The sequence below is a fragment of the Perognathus longimembris genome, chromosome 28, assembly GCF_023159225.1.
Source record: "Perognathus longimembris pacificus isolate PPM17 chromosome 28, ASM2315922v1, whole genome shotgun sequence".
Lineage (NCBI taxonomy): Eukaryota > Metazoa > Chordata > Mammalia > Rodentia > Heteromyidae > Perognathus > Perognathus longimembris.
This window is the reverse complement of record NC_063188.1, coordinates 38,590,429-38,610,615: the sequence shown is the minus strand read 5'-3', so window position 1 is coordinate 38,610,615 and position 20,187 is coordinate 38,590,429. Positions and strand designations below refer to the sequence as shown.

Sequence of the window (20,187 nt, the reverse complement as noted above, 5' to 3'; positions counted from 1 at the left end):
TAAAGAATTCAATGAGTGATCCTTTTCTTCTTTTCTTCTTTCAGTTAGAAAGACATTACAACTAAATTTTTTTCTTGCTTTCAAAACAGTGAATAAGAAAGATAGTATAACCAAATACCCAGGATCAGAATGTAAGTGTTTAAGACAAAGTGCTATCATGCAATAACCTAGCCATGCAGTTGTCAGGCTACCCTCCTTCCTGTTTCTCTAGGCAGCCTTTCCTGATGTCAACTCAACCAGTTCATTTTTCAGTCACTTGACATGTGGCTATATATACACACAAATATAAGTGCCTGCATCCTGCAAGCCTTTTAGGCAAGTTTATCTTTAAGCACGTTATGGTTTCTGCAGCACAGAAACAATGGGCAAGTTTAAGTGCACACCAAGTGAGGAACACAAAATGGCTCCTTGGGAAATATTTATTCACAACAAAGAGATGTGCAGTGTTTCCTTACATCGTGCTTTACAGTTTTGCATCTATTTCACATAGATTATTCTTTGCTTGTTTCTTAGAACAACCCAGGAGGTAGGTAGAGATGGCAGTAGCATTATTCCCATTCAGGAAAAAGAAAAGAAACTGAGACTCAATCACATTGGAATACTTGCTAGAAGCTACCTGGTTTTGAAGTGATACCAGGCAGCTTAAAATCAAGATTTTTTTTGTCAGTCCTGGGGCTTGAACTCAGGGTCTGGGTACTGTCCCTGAGCTTCTTTTTGCCCAAGGCTAGCACTCTACCACCTTGAGCCACAGCATCACTTCCAGCTTTTTCTGTTTATGTAGTACTGAGGAATCAACCCAGGACTTCATGCACACTAGGCAAGCACTCTACCCTTAAGTCATATTCTCAGCCCATATTAGACTCTGTTATAAATAGGGAAATGGAGGCTTTCATAATTACAAAATTGCACTGAGTGGTGGTTGAACCTGTTATTCTAACTTGTATATTTTATTCATATGATGAGATACTAAGATGTATAACTAATACTAAAGCAAAATAGGATTTTTTTTCCTTTGGTTTCTCATTCCCTCTGTCCCTCTCTCTCTCCCTCCCTTTCTTCTGTCCTCACTTCTTTCTCTTTTATTACTTTCCTTCCATTCATTCATTAGTTCTTTCTTTCTCTATACTTGTCTTCTCTCTCCTCGCCCTTCTCTTCTTCCCTTTTTGCCTTCCTACTATTTCTTTCTCTCTCTTTCTTTCCCCTGTAAAAACTCTTATACTTTCCAAGTAATTCTCACCATTTTTGAGCTGATGAATCCAGCGTTTTCTCAGTTCTTCCGTTGGGGAGAAGACATAGAGAGGCCCTTCATCATATACAACCTGGAGCAATGGACACAGAATCCCCCAGTTAGGATTTTGGGAGTGGAGGGAAAGACCTGGCCACAATAAATTTAAATATAACTTTATATATTCACTGTGGAAAGGAAAGAAAGGTAGGGTCTTCAGTCAGTTGTGCAGGGGTTCTGGAACAATCCTAAACTATTCAGGAAAGAAGATGTTGAATCTCTTAGCTTTTTTAATACTCTTAGTTCCTCAACTGGTATTTCAACTTGTGTATATCCTTAGTCCATAATGTTTCCCTTAGCACTTGGCAGAGAAGTTTATTTTTTTTTCTAGCAAAGGATATTTTGCTGTCTTATTATCAAACTTTGAATTTATATAGAATGATATTGAAGTGATGATCTATATAACTTATGTCTTGGTTAGTACATGTGTTATTCCTTTGGATATTATAGAGGCCACTCTTTATGGTCTCCCACACCACAATTAGCCAAAACAAATTAAATTTGGGACCACAAATTTACTTTGAGAGGGCTGGGGATATAGCCTAGTGGCAAGAGTGCCTGCCTCGGATACACGAGGCCCTAGGTTCGATTCCCCAGCACCACATATACAGAAAACGGCCAGAAGTGGCGCTGTGGCTCAAGTGGCAGAGTGCTAGACTTGAGCGGGAAGAAGCCAGGAACAGTGCTCAGGCCCTGAGTCCAAGGCCCAGGACTGGCCACAAAAAAAAAAAAAAAAAAAAAAAATTTACTTTGAGAAAGTACATATTAACACTATCACCTAATCCGTCCACTTTTTTTTTTTTGCCAGCCCTGGTGCTTGAACTCTGGACCTGGGCACTGTCCTTTAGCTTCTTTTGCTCAAGGTGAGCACTCTATCACTGGAGCCACAGTGCCACTTCTGGCTTTTTTTTTGTAGTTTATTGGAGATAAGAGTCTCACAGACTTTCTTGCCTAGGCTGGCTTCAAACCACAATCCTCAGATCTCAGCCTCCTTAGTAGCTAGGATTACAGGTGTGAGCCACTTGTGCCCAGTTCAGTCTACATTTTTTTGCCAGTCCTGAGCCTTGGACTCAGGGCCTGAGCACTGTCCCTGCCTTCTTTTTGCTCAAGGCTAGCACTCTGCCACTTGAGCCACAGCGCCAATTCTGGCCATTTTCTGTATATGTGGTGCTGGGGAATTGAACCCAGGGCTTCATGTATGCGAGGCAAGCGCTCTTGCCACTAGGCCATATCCCCAGGCCCTAGTCTACATTTTTTGAACATCTGCCATATTCAAGACATCATGCCAGATGTTGTGAAGATGCATTAAATACAAATACTTGGCTTCATCCTTCACAAAGTTAAGACACACCACACAACAAATTCCAGTCAAGTCTAAATTAATTTAAATTATGTAATGTTCAACATCATCCACTAGCACAGGCAACATCATCTTGTTGAAAGATGGTGGTAATAAAAATGAGGTCAAAGACAGCCTTCCTTCACACCCTTTATAACAGTCAGGGAAGTAAATAAAACCATTTTAGATTTTTTCCTTTTTGCTTGTTAGTCTTACTATGCTCATAAATCCATGACAGAAAGCCCCCTCCCCTGAGATTTTCCACTTCCTTTTCTGGCTTTCACTGTTGCAGAGGCTGCAATATTTACAACATGCAGCCTCCAGAGTTGTCAAGACATAAGCCACACTGAAGACTGAATCTTTCTCTCTTCACTTTTTGGCTTACATTGCATCCACTAAACAGATGCCTATGTGGCTACCACTTCAGCTATTTCACATTAGAAGAATTTAGGTTTATGCATGGGACTAAGAGATCTTCTCCATGTGGAACTTCCTGATATCACTCATTCCTCCATCTTCTCAACCCCCATGATCACCATTAGATAGAGAGGCAGAACCAGAAGGAAATGTTCACTCAACAAGCAGAGTATCTTTCCCAATGCAGTTATCATAAACCGAACATGCCATCATGGAATCTGAGTTGTAACTTTTTTCTTTTCCATGTATAGCAATAGGAAAAAAACTATGTTAGATTGGGAAAATTGGAAAGCAAACAGTTTTGGATTTTTTCAGTCTTGTTTCTTCATCCAGCTAAAACCAAGTTCGTGCTCCATAGACCACAGTCATCTGCTGGGTAATTACTAAAGGAAGGCTTAAAACTGTAAACCAGCATGTTTTAGTCTGTAGCTTAGGACCATCTCTCAAGGATCTCCCAGCCATTCTTAAGAATGTAACTATCAAAAAGAATAAGGTGGGCTGGAAATATGGCTTAGTGCTTGCCTTGCTTGCATGAAGCCCTGAGTTCGATTCCTCAGCACCATATAAATAGAAAATGCCAGAAGTGGCTCTGTGACTCAAGTGGTAGAGTGTTAGCCTTGAGAAAAAAGAAGCCTGGGACAGTGCTCAGGCCCTGAGTCCCAAGCCCCAGAACTTGAAAAAAATAAGGTATTTGTCTCCAAGAGGCCATGGGAGGAGAGACTCCTAACTTTGATAATCACCAGCCAACAAACATAACAGGCCTAGTCTCATTTACACTAACCATTGCTCTGTATATTTTACTTCAATGACTCTACTGAGCCCCTGTGCTCTCCTTGGTTTAAAAAAAAATTACTAATCCTAGATACCATAGCACCAAGTTATACATTAGTTTCCCACTAGCTTTGCTATAGAAAACACCTCTAACATTTTTTTTGCCAGTCCTAGGGCTATGAACTCAAGGTTTGGGCACTGTACCTAAGCATCTTTTTGCTCCAGGCCAGCACTCTACCACTTGAGCTACAGCACCACTTCTGGCTTTTTCTGTTTATGTGGTACTGGAGAATCAAACCCAGGGCTTCATGCATGCTAGGCAAGCACTCTACCACTAAACCACATTCCCAGCCCAACATATGAGTTGTTGTTTTTTGGGGTTTTTTTTTGGCCAGTCCTGGGGCTTGGACTCAGGGCCTGAGCACTGTTCCTGGCTTCTCTTTGCTCAAGGCTAGCACTCTGCCACTTGAGCTACAGCGCCACTTCTGGCCATTTTCTGTATATGTGGTGCTGGGGAATTGAACCCAGGGCCTCATGTATACAAGGCAAGCACTCTTACCACTAGGCCATATCCCCAGCCCCCCAACATATGAGTTTTGATGTTCCTTGTTGCCAACGCTATTTTCAGGGCCTTGACTATCTCTTTTGCTGAAACCACTAATTCTTTCTGGGTATGGTCATGCACACTTGTGATCCATGTACTTGGGAGTCTGAAGCCAGAGGATTTTGAGCTCAAGGTTAGCCTAGGCTACATAGTGAAATCATATCAGAAAAACAATGCAACAAGAAAAAAATCAGGCATGATGGCTCATGTTTATAACTCTAGCTACTCAGAAGGTAGGTAGAGATCACAATGACATTGTTTCAAGGCCACCTATGTAAAATGTTAATGAGACCTTATCTCAACAAATAAACCCAGGTATAATGATGAATGTCTGTCATACCAGCTACTGGAAGACATAGGAAGAAAGATCACAGTCTATGTCCAGTCCCAGGGAAAAATTAGAGATTTTACATTAAAAAATTCCTTTTCAGAGAAGTATTTCTTTAAGTCTTTAGCTCACTTTATCCTCACAGTGGTTGTTTCTTTGAGGACTTGTTTTGGGGGAATTTAATTTTTTGAGTCTAAGTGAAGGGTTAAATTAAAGTGACTATGTTTTGAGGTATTAGTTTGTTGTTTACATTAAAATATAAATGACCCTGAGCATGCTTAAGTTTCAGGAACTGGTTTGTTTGTGCTAAAGCTGTTAAGCTGCAAATTCTTTAACAACCCTAAAGCCAGACTCCCTACAGCGCTTGTAAATTCCTAGAACAAAGCTATCTACAAGTTAAAGAAGCTACTCTGTGCTGTGCCTGGCCTTGGGAAGGACTGCACAAAGTATGAGATAAATGGACACTAGAAACAGACCCAGACTGTCAATCACCCCATTTGGCAGGACAGCTTATAAAAACCCAGACAGCTGGGAAACTCCCTTGATAACCTTTGACAGTCCTAGAATGCCCCTAGCCCCGAGCCAATCAGCCTTCGGTCCGTACCCTAATTCTGCCCAAACACCTGCTTGCTGTAAATTTCGTAGTTTTTGACTTTATGAGCCCTGTAGAAATCCAGCTCAGGGCTTCTTCCCTATCTCCGCTGCATCGGTGTAAGGGACGAGGCCCGAGTTGCAACTCGCCTGAATAAAGCCTGGCTTTTTGCATTTTGGAACGTCTGGCTCTCGGTGGTCTTCTTGGTGGGTCTCTCTCGACTTGGGCATTACATAAGTATATTTTAGATGTGAGGCCCTTGTCTGTTGTATGGCTAGTGAGATATTCTCCCAACCTATGGGCTCCCCTGTGCTGCTTTACTCTACAAATATCCCCAAGCATTGTCAAGGAAACATAGCTGAGACTTGGGTATCCCACCTCTATACTTGGTCAACTCGGAAATAAATCTTTTAGAAAACCTTGTTGTTTCAGCAATCTATTGTGCCTACTGTGCAGTAGGCACAACAAGCTGGTCTACTTCAAATTCAGTGCATTGAGACCTAGTAGCCTTCTCTCTGACCTCTGCCCTGAACTCCATCCTGGATAACCTCATTGTAGGGTCCTTCTTAGAACTGATGAGAGAAAATAGCTCACCTGAAAGGGGTAAGGGAACCTTTCAATGATTGAAATTTGCTCCATTTCACTGGACTCTTCACCTCTTCTCTGTAATGAAAGAAGAAATTGGGATTATCCTACTGATGCACTGCTGTTTTCTGAACTTCTTTATGTATTGGAGGCTTTCTACAGCAGTTTCAGAAGACCTTGCTGAACACACAATGTTGATTCCTAGTGATGACTAACTTCCCACAGCCTGGTAAAGACCATGTACATAGGATTCAGCACTTAAGAATCCCTCAGACCTTTCAAGTTACTAGGAAAAACGAAATTTCTCAATAACTCACATTGGGGACAAACACTGAACTACTAATATTAGAAGGAGAAGAATGCAGTAGATATTTTATAGCATGTACCAAAGTAAATTTCAATTAAAGAACTTGGTATAAAAACGCAACTATGAATGATCAAGAGCAAATGTAGGGCTGGGGATATAGCCTAGTGGCAAGAGCGCTTGCCTGGTATACATGAAGCCCTGGGTTGGATTCTACATATACAGAAAATGGCCAGAAGTGGCGCTGTGACTCAAGTGGCAGAGTGCTAGCCTTGAGCAAAAAGAAGCCAGGGACAGTGCTCAGGCCCTGAGTCCAAGGCCCAGGACTGGCTAAAAAAAGAGCAAATGTAATGTCCATATGTGATCTTGTTGGAAACAAGGGCTTTCTACTATAATGTTAAAGGTCAGAACTATTAAGAACAAGATGAACTAACTAAATAACACAGATTTTAAAACCCTGTATGGCAAAATAAAAAAGTATATGCTTTATTCTATAAAAAGCACATTTTTTTTATATTTTGGTTTTTATATTTTTCAAAGAAAAACAATAATTTGGACAAATATTTTAATACATATTAGTTAGAGAATTAATATTATTACTTTAAGAGCTCTTTGAAACTACTAGGCATCTTAATAGAAAAACAAGCCATGGGCTGGGAATGTGATTTAGTGGTATAGTGCTTGCTTAGCATGCATGAAGCCCTGGGATTGATTCCTCAGTAGCATATAAACTGAAAAAGCCCGAAGTGTTGCAGTGGCTCTAGTGGTAGAGTGCTAGCCTTGACCAAAAGAAGCTCAGGGACAGTGCCAAGGCCCTGAGTCCAAGCTCCAGGACTGGCAAAAAATTTGAAAGAAAAATGGGCCAAAAAGATTAACTGAAAATCCATAAGTGAAAATACAGGGGCTTGCCTAGCAAGTATAAGTTCCTGAGTTCAATCCCCACTACTGCAAAGAAAGGACAAGAGAAGAGAAGGAAATGAAAGTAAAAGAGAAGAGATGAGAAAAGGAAAGAAAAAGAAAGGAAAAGAAGGAAGAAAATATGTGTACGCAATGGACACATAATCATCCACCCTTAAGTGAAAGGAAATTGTAAAATAAATAAGCAATGAAATAATATTTTACTTGACTGTCAAGTAAAATCTAAACTATCCAGAAAACTGGATAAAGAATGTAGAGAGGGGCTGAGAATGAGTCTTAGTGGCAAGCAAGAAGCCCTGGGTTCGATTCCTCAGCACCACATAAACAGAAAAAGCCAGAAGTTGCACTCTGGCTCAAGTGGTAGAGTGCTAGTCTTGGGCAAAAAGAATGCTCAGTTCTCAGGCCCCGAGTTCAAGCCCCAGGACTGGCAAAAAGAAAAGAAAAGAAAAGAATGTAGAGAAACAATAGTATCTTACATAGTTTTCACAAGTATATGAAATTCCAATCCTACTTCTAAAAAACTGAAATAGACTAAAAATAAAATTCAAACCATTGAGATTTCATAAACAAAAAAACAAAATTCGACTTCTGACATCTAGGAAAAGAATGTGAAAAGTATACAATTAGGTGTGATGGCACATGACTATAATCCCAGCACTCAGGAGGCAGGGACAAAAGAATCTCAATTTTGAGGTGATATAAGAAAAAAAATCTTGTCTCGAAAAGAAAGAAAAGGAAGGTTACAAAGCAAGATGAATAGTATGAAATGATTCTGTGTTCTAATTAGGTACCATATACATGAGTGCAAGTGTATGAATTGTTGGTAGATAAAAGCATCTGAAAGTCTGTATATACCATCATGCTAATAGTTCTTTTGACTGCATAATTAGATTATGCAACATTTTTTTATTTGTTAGTGTTTAGTCTCCAGAATTTCTATAATGTATTGCTCGTTTTATTTCAGCATAGGGTCTTCTTACATTACTACTATAATCAGGAAAAATGAAAAGTTCTTTTTTTTTTCTTGCCAGTCTTGTGGTTTGAACTCAGGGCCTGAGCACTGTCCCTGGCTTCTTTTTGCTCAAGGCCACCACTGTACCTCTTGAGCCACAGCGCCATTTCTGGCCTTCTCAGTTTATGTGGTGCTGAGGAATCAAACCCAGGACTTCATGAATGCTAGTCAAGCACTCTACCACTAAGCCACATTCCCACTCCCAAAAGTTCTGTATTTTAAAATATCAAATCAGTCAGATGCTAGTGGTTCACGCCTCTAATCCTCACTACTCAGAAGACTGAGATCTGAGGATTGTGGCTCAAAGCTACCCCATCCAGGAAAGTCTGTGAGACTCTTATCTTCAATTAACCAGGAGAAAACCAGAAGTGGGACTGTGACTGAATGTGGTAGAATGCTAGCCTTGAGCAAAAGAGTTCTGGGACAGTGCCCAGGCCCTAAGTTCAAGCCCCATGAATGACAAAAATAAATAAATAAAATAAAATAAAAAAAGCTCCAAGAAGTGAGAGGATAACACATAGTGAGATATTAAAGAACCTCATGTGCCACAGCCAATAGCTCACACCAGAAATCCTACTTACTCAGGAGGAGGCTGAGATCTAGAGGATCACAGTTCAAAGCTAGTCCAGACAGAAAAGTCTGTGAGACTATCTCAATTAACCAGCAAAAAGCTGGAAGTGGAAGTGTAACTCAAGTAATATAGTACTAGGTATGGGGAAGCCTAGTGAGAGTACAAGCCTTGCAGTTCAAGCCCTAGTACCTGTACAAAAATAAAACAACAAAAAACACCTCATGTGACTCTAGGATCTTGACACAGGCTTAACTCAAGTATGAAAGTCTGATGTTGGTAACTGAAGGAAGAAAACCTAGCCACTCTGCTCAGTTTGAAAACCTGATGTGGCAATGGTTTATGATTGGTTATTAAGTATGTCAGGTTAAGTGAGTTGTCTGTTCTGCATATGGAGGAAAGACACTGAGACTCAGTATAGAATAAAGACTCATAATAGAATAAAGACATTTATCTATTTATATGTGATTGTATTCCTCATTGTATAGCATTACCAGACTTTACAGAAAACTGAATTTTCCCATAATCTTGAGCCCTCCCGCTCTGACACAGTTTCTTCTTACCAGAATCTGTCTTTCTGGTGGAGGATTTTTTTCAGGAACCACTGTTTCAACACAAGTGATCTTCTCAACATCTATTGACCCCTTCTTGCTGCCTCTTCTCTGAGAAAGAAAATGAGGAGGAAAATGGAGAAAGATTAAGAACCATGAATCTTTTTATCTAATCATGCACCATGATGAGGTACCCTCCAAGACCTGTATTTAAAAGGAACTATCTTTGAGATCCATCAATCTAACCATCTTTAACTACCAAATGGATGGCAATCTCTGTGGGAAAGTAATGTCAAAAGAAATTTTTAAAGGATCTTTCCCTTGTCAGATGGCAAAGATCTTCTATTCTGTACACTGTCTTTTAGTTTAGTAACTATGTCCTTTACTGGGTAGAAAGGTTTTAGCTTGATCAAATCCTATTTGTCCATTCCCTTTTCAATTTTCTGAGTCTTAGAACTCTTCTCAGAAAGTTCTGTCTATACCCACAAGTTCTAATGTTTCCCCTACTCCTTCCTCTAGTCATTTCAAGGTTTCATGTTTTATATTGAAGTCTTTGGTCCATTTTAGATTAATGTTAGTACAAGGTGACAGACAGGGATTGATTGGGAAAGATGGGGAAGAACAATGGAAGGGGGAAAAACAGATCAAGATACATTGTGCTGTGGCTCATGCATGTAATCTCTACTTAGGAGTCTGAGATCTGAGGATTGCCATTTGCAGCCAGCTTGGACAGGAAAATCTGTGAGACTCTAATTTCCAATTAACGACTAAAAAGCCAAAAGTGGAGCTGTGGCTCAAGTAGTAGAATGCAAACCTTGAGTGAAAAAGCCTTTAAGGGACAGCACTCAGGCCTTGAGTTCAAGCCCAAGTATTGGCAGGAGCATGTGCCCCACAACCAAAAAAATAATAATAATGAACCTCAAAGGTTAATGGGGAAGACAGACAGGTATAGACAAATAAACATACATTTACAATTCTGCAGTAAAAAGTTGATTTCCAACTCTTGGATTTCATTTTCAAAAAACATTTAATAAGTACTTACTAATTGTAAGATTCCATGGCAAGAATTCCCGATGGCTTTTTAGCACACTTGAATTTTTGCCCCAGCACAGCTGTAACTAGTTTTAAGCTAGGACGTATTCTGTCAACTTTAATGTACTTAGGTCTATTCTACTATCCCTTCCCCTACCATAGAGACCTATAGAAGTCCTTGAAATCTTCAAATTCAGTCTTCACAGCTGAAAAACTTACCCCACGTTCAAAGTCATACTCATAGTAGGAAAGTTTGTGCACAGTCAGGAGAAAGAGGCGTTTCTTGAAGTTCAAAGGTGATGTTTTCTTTTTTTGTTGGGAGCGTTTCAGAAAGATGCTCTCCAGAATTACTGCGGCCATTGTTTCTTTGTTCTGGAGTTCACGTCTGTACTGTTGATAAGGAAAGTTCTTGAGGTCCCAGCACATTAATCCCCACCCCTTCTGACTCCCCATTAGCCTTGCTACCTATTTAAGATGAAACAAAAAGGTGCAGTGCTAGCAAGGTTTGAGATTTGAAGCCAGCCTGGGTAAGAAAGGCCACAAAATTCTCATCACCAATTAAACATCAAAAAGCCAGAAGTAGAGCCGTGGCTCAGGCTATAAAGTGTCAGAATTGAGTGAAAAAGCTAAGGGGCAGGGAATGTGGCTTAGTGGTAGTGTGCTTGCCTACCGTGCATGAAGCCCTGGATTTGATTCCTCCGTACCACATAAACAGAGAAAGACAGAAGTGGTGCTTGACTCAAGTGGTAAAGAAACTGAGGGACAGTACCCAGGCTCTGAGCTCTAGGACTGGCAAAAAAAACAACAACATTAAGGGCAGCTCCCAGACCCTGAGTTCAAGCCATAGTGCTGCCACACGAAAAAGACAGGAAAATGGAAAGTATTGTTATAAAAATGGGGCACTTCTGGGGCTGGGAATATGGCCTAGTGGTAGAGTGCTCGCCTCGTATAGATGAAGCCCTGGGTTAGATTCATCAGCACCACATATATAGATAAAAGCCAGAAGTGGTGCTGTGGCTCATGCGGTAGAGTGCTAGCCTTGAGCAAAAAGAAGCCAGGGACTGCTCAGGCCCTGAGTCCACACCCCAGGACTGGCAACAAAAACAAAACAAATAAACAAAAAATGGGGCACTTCTCTCCCTAGCACCAAAAAACAAAACACAACAACAAAAACAGTTCATATAGAGTTTCAAGTTGGATGCTGATGGCTCATGCCTGTAATCCTAGCTAGCTACTCAGGAGACTAAGATCTGAATATTGTGTATTTTCTGTCTGAACAGAGAAGTCTGGGTCAGAAGTGGTGCTATGGCTCAAGTGGTAGAGTACTAGCCTTGAGCACAAAGAGGCTCAGGGACAGCACCCAGGCTCTGAGTTCAAGCCCTAGGACCAGCAAAAAATAAAAATAAATAGTTTCAGTGTTATATCATTCTATCTCTTTGTTAAACTACAAATGCAAGGATTTTTACATAGATAACCTTTGGAGCCTCTTTGCTTTCTGTGGAGAGAATTCAAAAAGAGGAAGCCTATTAAGAAAAATTTAGCCAGCATACAAACTGCAGGATAGCAAGGAATTAATTGCAGTTGGACTGGGGCTGGAAATATGGACTAGTGGTAAAGTGCTCACCTCGTATACATGAAACCCTGAGTTTGATTCCTCAGCAACACATACATAGAAAAGGGCCAGAAGTTGCACTGTGGCTCAAGTGGCAGAGTGCTAGCTTTGAGCAAAAAGAAGCCAGGAACAGTGCTCAGGCCCCGGCAACAAAAACAAAACAAATGAACTAATTGCAGTTGGACAATTAGGAAACTAGCCTGGCTCTTATCAACGGCTCTTATCTTTGCTATAATAAGGTAAAACACTGTAAAATTTAGTAAGAGGTGTGTGTGTGTGTGTGTGTGTGTGTGTGTGTGTGTGTGTGTGTCAGAACTGGGACTTTTTTTTTTTTTTGCCATTCCTGGGCCTTGGACTCAGGGCCTGAGCACTGTCCCTGGCTTCTTTTTGCTCAAGGTTTGTATTTTTTGTTTTTGTTGCCAGTCCTGGGGCGTGGACTTGGGGCCTGAGCACTGTCCCTGGATTCTTTTCTCTCAAGGCTAGCACTCTACCTCTTGAGCCACAGCACCAATTCCAGCTTTTTTTCCATATATGTGGTGCTGAGGAATCGAACCCAGGGCTTCATGTATACGAGGTGAGCACTTTACCACTAGGCCATATTCCCAGCCCCAGGACTGGGGCTTAAACTCAGCACCTTCAGTTGCTTAGCTTTATCACTCAAGGCTGACATTCTTCCATTTGAGTCACTCATTCATTTGCTTATTAATTGGAGATAAGAATCTTGAATTTTTTTATGCCCAGATCTGGCTTCAAACTAGGATCCTCAGATATCAGCCTTCTGAGTAGCTAGGATTATAGGTGTGAGCCACTGGTGCCTGGCTTTGGAAAACCTATGAGATATTAGAACTAATCAAACAACTACTTAGCCAGAATGTCCAAGAAGCAGTGTTTTCATTTAACTCTTCATTAAAGTACTACTGAATAGGTCAGCAAGATTCTGGTTTTAGCCTTTCTCTTTATAGGATGATTCAAACAAAATCCTGTTTCAGTGCCATCTACTTGTCAGACATTGTATGCACTCTGTGCACATGCTGATAATCAAGCCCAAATCTTTGCACATGCTAGACAAGCAGTTTCCCACTAAACAATATCCCCAACTGGACAGGCATTTTTTAATCAATTTGTTTTCAAGGTGATGTACAGGGGGTCTGACAGGCATTTTATATGCATTATTTCATTTATTTTTGACAACAGATGAGAAAAACAAGGCTCTTACAGGCTTCATTTATCTGTATAGTCTTTGCTAGTCCATCATTTATTACCCTTGCTGTTTTTCTGCTATAGTTCCTCACCTCCCAGACTGTTTTGTTTTGGTTCAGTTTGGTTTTTGCCTTCAAGAGGGCATAATGCCAGCCACCTTAACACCCTGTCCTCCCCCTTATGGCTATCAGCAAAGAGCAATAGGCACAGACTTCTCTGAATGTTCTGTGAAAAGAAATGGTGAATACAAAGGATAAGACAAGATTTAAAACCCTGGGACACTTGTGCCCACTCCTCTAGGCCTGAAAGCGTGATCTGCCTGTGCTGTAACTATTCTTTTTCTCTTTTAAGGAAAATATTGTTCTCATTCTTGCCATTTTTGCTTATATTTTCCTTCTTTAAATCCCCTACAGGAGACTGTCTCACTGAGTACTACCTGTTTAAGTCTGTGCCCAGTACCTGTGTTACCTAGGTAACTGGCACATCTTGAGGCAGTTACCTCCTCCTTCTCTGAGGTCACATCCAATCCACCTGGCCATATCTCCCTTCTTTCCCTATATAATCTGGCTCAACATGAGTCCTGGCTCTCTTTCCTTTTCTCTCTTGCTCTTTTCTCTCTTTTTGTCTTCTTCCTTCCCCTCTGTCTCCCCATGCCTCCATCTTGTGTGAGCTGGCAGTTTGCTCTCCCCCCAATAAACTCTTCTCTGCCTGAACCATGTTGCGAGTTTCCTTTCCTGAGAACCTTACAATTACTAGAATCACTTGTATTTTTTCCAAGATATTTTATAGTTAATAAAATAAAATCAATATTTGGGTAATTTGAGTAGAACCTGTATTTCCCTCCTTCCCCACTCTCTCTCCTCCCCCTCCCCTCTCAGGTTATTCTTGCTTTCTGAGAATATAAAACTTTGATTGCATCTTTTTTGGAAGTACTTGAGTTTTAACTCAGGCAGGCCTCATACTGGCTAGACAAACACTCTACAACTTGAGCTACAAACAAAGTGGTTTTGTTTTTTTGTTTCTTTTTGCTTTGGTTATTTTTTAAATTGAGTCATTTTTGCCAGAGCAAGTATGAATTGTGATCCTCCTAATTATGTCTCCTGTGTAAGTGGATCACAAATGTGTGCCACCATCCTAGGCTTCTTGGTTGACCAGGAAGCCTTACTAACTTTTGCCTGAGGTGGCCTTGAACCATGATCTTTCCTATCTATACTTCCCAACCATCTGGGATTACAGAAAAGAACCACTATACCAGGCCACAATTTTCTTTTCTTTTTTGAGACACAGTCTCATTTTGTAGCCCAGGCTGGTTTGGAACTCAATATGTAGCCCAGGAAGGCTTTGAACACATGATCCTCCTGCCTCAGCCACCTGAGTTTTGGGATTGCAGGTGTGAACCACTTCACTTGGCATACTTTATTGTATACAATAGAATATTTCGAATAGTACAAGACTGATATTTCACCTCTGGACTTGCCACTGAGTTCTCTAGAATCCTAACATTGTGCCATTATTGCATCAGGTAACTTTTATTAATAAAATACTATTCACTGACCAAAATATCCCTGTGTACTCTATAATTTTAGTTCCCTAACTCCATAGGGGTTATCAATATCACGAATTAGTTGTCATACCTAGGCAAGTCTTGTGTTACTACTACATATGTAAGTATCCACTAAAGATAGGAAGTGTAGTTTACCTGCTTAATTTTTTTTTTGCATTGGTGAGGTTTAAAGTCAGGGCCCTCTTGTTTACTAAGCAGACACTTTACCAGTGAGCTACACATCTAGCCCTTTTTTCATTAGCTGTTTTGGAGATAGGGTCTTGCTTCCTGTCCAGGCACACACATGACCATGATCCACCTATTTTTCACTTTCCATTGTAGCTGGAGTAACATGCCCAGATTCTGTTGATACAGATTCTCCCAGACCTTTTTTTGTGAAGGGATGGACTGGAGCTGCAATCCTTCTACTCTTTGCTCCCACAGAGCTATGATGACAACCACATGATACCACTCCATGCTATCAATTGAGAAGTGATTTCACATGTATGCCTGGGGTGGTCTCAAATCCCTTTCTCAGCCTCTTGAGTGACAATAATTAAAAGCATGAGCAACAGACACCATGTTTAAAATTTTAAAATGGGCTGGGGATATGGCCTAGTGGTAAAGAGTGCTGGCCTCGTATACATGAAGCCCTGGGTTCAATTCCCCAGCACCACATATACAGAAAATCGCCAGAAGTGGCACTGTGGCTCAAGTGGCAGAGTGCTAGCCTTGAGCAAAAAGAAGCCAGGGATGGTGCTCAGGCCCTGAGTCCAGGACTGGCAAAAAAAAAAAATTTAAAATGGTATATATTCCCTAGCCATTTGCCTTTTATTCTCAATGCAATGTTTTATTTTACTTTTTTACTTTGGTAGCTCTAGTTTGTCTTAATTCATTTTAGATGCACAGTATATTCTATCTGAGGAATATAGTCCAATTTGTACATTCTGTGTGTGTGTGTGTGTGTGTGTGTGTGTGTGTGTGTGTGTGTGTGTGTGTGTGTATTACTCCTAGAGCTTGAACTCAGGGCCTGGGTGTTATCCCTGAGCTTTTTAGCACAAGGCTAGCCCTTCTCCCACTTGATGCATGCCTCCACTTCCAACTACCTGGTGGTTATTTTGAGACAAGAGTCTGCCTGAGCTGGCTTCAAACTTTGATCGTCTGATCTCAGTCTCCTAAGTAACTAGCATTATAGGTGTGAGCCATTAGCTCCACTCTGTTGTTGATGGAAATTTAGGTTATTTTTAAAAAGTATATACCATGTTTCCACGAATATTCTTTTTTTTGTATTTTTTTTCCTTTTTTCCTTTGTTCAGTCACAGGGCTTGAACTCCATGCCTGGACTCTGTCCCTGAGTTCTTTCTGCTCAAGACTAAGCACTCTACCACTTTGAGCCACAGCGCCACTTCTGGTTTTCTGGCAGTTAAATGGAGATAACAGTCTCACAGACTTTCTTGCCCAGGCTGGCTTTGAACAACAATCCTCAGATCTCAGCCTCCTGAGTAGCTAGAATTACAGGCATGAGCCACCAGTGCCCGGCTTCCCATGAATATTTTTGTACATGTGACCATAATTTTTGCTTTCAGAATGAATTTTCAGTTATTTAGGCAAAATGAAGCTTATTTGTTAGAATATACACTTTGCATTATTCCTTCTTCTTTCCAGTCCTATCTTCTGATACTACACAATGAAATGTCGTAGAATTATTGAACTGCTTAGACATAGAACATGACATGACTAATGTGTGAATTTGGTCTACCCAAGATCTTTTCTCAGTCCCTTAAGTCATCCTACTCTTCTGACTGAGATTTTTATTGAGAACTCTTTAGAACCAAGTCTTTAAAATATCATAACAAAGCAGGTGCATGCCTTTAAACCCAGCCTCTTGGGAGACAAACAGGACATTGTGGTTTAAGACAAACCTAAGCAAAAATCTTAACAAGATAATATCTCAAACAGCAATCTAGGAGTGGTGGTCAATGGCTGTAATAATCAGTTACTCAGGAGACATAGAGAAGAGGATCCAAGTTTGAGGTTGGCTCTTGGCAAAAAGCACAAAACACTGCCTGAAAAATAAAGTAAAAAAAGAAAAGAAAAGGTTGGAGGTGTGGCTCAAGTTGTTTAGAATTTGCCTAAAAAATGAGAGGCCCTATGTGCTTCAGTACTACCACAAAAACAAAAACAACAAAATCCATTAACAATCATAGCCATAAAGCACCCCAACTGATTAAGTTCCCAAAAAGCTCTATTTGGGCTTCACTGAAACCTAATTACTTCATGATAAGCTGCACTGTCAGTGCTATAGATAACCAAATTGTGAAGAAGATATCCAGCCAAAATCAGTTTTCTGGCTGCATGCTATCAGGTAAATTCTCATCTGCCATAGTCATTTCCAAAAGATTTGAGAGTTCTGGTTCTTCCTCTAGTATTTCATGTGATGAATATTGTACATTTTTATTCTGTGATGTTGGAAATGTCTAGGTCTCCATGGTTCATTATCTCTTCTGCCATGCATGAGACAATATATTCTGAACAATTTACAATATTACAAGACCCAGATACTCAATCTGCAAGTGTATTGTTGGTGGAAAGACTTTCAGTATTGTCCCTCTGCCCTAAAGATAACTGCTAGGGTTTCCATCCTGTGAACCTCTTTGGTTTTATTTTTCAGTTTAATTCCTAAGTTTAATTTCCCTGGTTTAGACATTTTATTTATTTATTTTTTCCTCCATTACCAAATGACATATATTCACTATTAAATGTTTTAGCCCTAGCTAACCTTGAGCTCAAAATCCTCCAGCTTCAGACTCCCAAGTACATAGATCACAAGTGTACACCATCACACCCAGCAAGAATGAGTAGTTTCAGCAAAAGAGATAGTCAAGGCCCTGAAAATAGCCTAGGCAACCAGGAACATCAAAACTCATATGTCAGAGGTGTTATCTACTATAAAGCTAGTGGGAGACACTAAGCCTAGCTTAGTGCCATGGCATCTAGAATTAGTAATTACTTGTCTGAAATTTAACTTCTCTTGTTTTAGAATTTCCCTTTTCTAGAGGTGAGATAATAGACTAGTTTAATTTCATTTCAGGGAGGCAAGACAGTGAGACAAGCTTCTCCTCTAGGTACAAATAGCCAATTTAGCCCTAAAGGCACCAGGTGAGGGCTTTCAAAGGGTGAGGAAAGCCTGAGAGTAAAGCTTCTAGGTTTATGAAGTTCTCAACCTGTCCTCAGTTACTGCACATAAAATCTCCACAGAAACTGAAAGTCACACGTGGCCCAATTGTTTCGGGGTCCTCAGCTGAAGTTCTCCCTTCCCCTCCCCTGTTTATGGTTCATGCATAACGAAGCAGCTTTGGAGAAATATAGGTCAAGGTCTCTTCTCTAACTTCTTATTGAGCACTGCCTCACTGAAAATTCTGACTCTCCCTCGTTCTCAAATCTCAGCACTGATGAGGAAAAGGTAGTAGTATAGGATTGCTCTTTGGAAAATATCTAGACTCTGGTTTTCAAAAGCCATATCTTTCCCCTTATACCTGAGTGACTTCCTGGTATGGTCTAGTCCATTGAAAGGAAACTTGAAATTTTCTCAAATGGAAATAACAAATCATAATGATAATTTAAAATTGCACCAATACCCTAGAGGTAGATGAAAAGTTATACTGGCTCTTCCTATAGGGAGTTTACAAAAGATTCCAAACAAAAAGATCAACAGACACAGGCAACAGGAATTTTGACTTTAACACAAGAAAATAGTTTTTGTTAGTCAAAGAATAAGAGGTCAAAATAGGGCAGATAGGACAAGTCCTAAGGGATACTGTTTTCAGTATAACCTTTACATTTCCATGAATATTTGTATTTTGTGGCTTATTTGTAAGTAACATTGTTTTGTTCAAATAACTGAGTGTGTAGAGGCTGTAGCACTCTTACTTCAGGAGCCTGGCATGCAAAATGAGGGAAGGAACAGAATGAATACTCCACTAACAGCAAAGAGTGCAATCCCTGAGCATGTGAACCTTTCTTTTGCCTCTTGGCTTTGATGCTGTCTTGTTTCTGAAATGTATGGCATGGATAGGCTTTCAGCTTTGAAAAGCAGCAGGGAAATTAGGATGTCAGGTGGAGATTTGGCAACTCATACAAGAATGTCTTGAGGGGCCAGCAGACCCTTTCATTTTAGTTTAAATGTCACAGCAGTTGCTCTAGGTAGGCCTTATTGGGACACTGGCAGGTCTTAGGTTCAATGAAAATAATAAATACTGAGGTATAGATAATTCTTACTATTGCCAAGGCCAGTGATTTATACATCAACTGTTTACAATAACCCTATGGGAAAGGTACTAGGTAAGTTAGAAGAGGAAAGAGAAATGGGAAAAGACTCAGAGGAGAAAGTGGCAAGAAAAATTAAATGCAATTCAAAACTATTTGTTATGTGTTAATTCTGTTAGAGGATTGGGCAATGTTAAAAAGGAAGGTGTGAAGAAGAGGGGATGCCAGTAGCAAAAGGAAGAGGAAGACAGAAGGAACAGGGAGAAGGAAAAACAAGAGAGGAGAAATAATAATGAGAAAAGCTAACCATATACATGGTAGGCAGCAGCAAGAAGAGAAACCTTCACCACCACCTCAGGGGTTGGCCACACTGTCTGGGCTGAGGCGGAGACTGCTTTCTTTTGGCTCAGTCTCTTACCCACTATTACCACAAGGTTAGCACAGACTCCACACAATCTATCCAACAAGGCCACTGTGATCCCAGCAATATTTTGCCTGATGCATACCAGGGCAGTTAGCTTACACTGTGGTCTAGCCAGGGTCTTTCCCAGCTTCACATTGCCTTTTGTGGCATGTGAGCTTTTACTGCTTGCTCAGATAAGTGACCTTCTAGAATTCCTTCTTCTAAGGGCCTCACTGTTACAAGTACACATTTTGAGTCTTGAGGCAATATTAGACCAAAGGATTTATCCTCTTGCCACCTGCAATATTTCTTTTCCACCAAGTTTTGCAGAGGTCCCTTTCGAACATTTGCTACATGTTCAGATGGTCACCTCAGGTCATTTTTTCTCTTCTAGTTTCCCCCACACCCCTTCTCTTACAGCCCCTTACAGCCCCTCCAATCACCTATGCGGATGATATTCCCACCCCCAATCATCCTTCTCTGCCAGAATATAGGCAGCACCAGACATGCTTTCACCATGCCCTTTGCAAGGTGGATGGTCCCCAAGAAAAGTTCTTGCTGCTGATGCCCAGCACCTGTCTTCCCCAGACCCACCTCGTCCTGAATTAATTCAGGTAGCTTTCCAGATGCATTGAGATGCCAGAACTTGGAAATTGGGACTTGATCTCGGAAGACACTGGCCCTGGAGACATAGTCTTACAGTCCAGAGAGGAAGAACAGTCTGAGCAAACCCCACCCTTTCATAGCCACTCAGTTCCCCTTTTTTGTTTCCTGACTTAAACCAATGTCTTTTTTTCTTCTTCTTAGCAATATGGTATCTGGTTCCTTGCTGCTGTCCCTATCTCCCACCCCCCTCC

The 20,187-nt window shown here is 40.7% G+C and overlaps 1 protein-coding gene across 1 annotated transcript in view; it reads right to left on the bottom strand.

The window, feature by feature from the left end:
- Btk (Bruton tyrosine kinase) overlaps positions 1 to 20,119 on the bottom strand; it is a 41,552-nt gene extending 21,433 nt beyond the window's left edge. Inside the window, exons 1-5 of the mRNA XM_048336102.1 lie at positions 19,925 to 20,119; positions 10,526 to 10,696; positions 9,287 to 9,385; positions 5,931 to 5,999; positions 1,238 to 1,319 (exon numbers count right to left, since the gene is read on the bottom strand). Of these exons, the coding sequence (XP_048192059.1) occupies positions 1,238 to 1,319; positions 5,931 to 5,999; positions 9,287 to 9,385; positions 10,526 to 10,666 (391 nt within the window). The 5' untranslated portion in view covers positions 10,667 to 10,696; positions 19,925 to 20,119. The remainder of the gene's footprint in view (positions 1 to 1,237; positions 1,320 to 5,930; positions 6,000 to 9,286; positions 9,386 to 10,525; positions 10,697 to 19,924) is intronic.
- Positions 20,120 to 20,187: the final 68 nt, after the last annotated feature.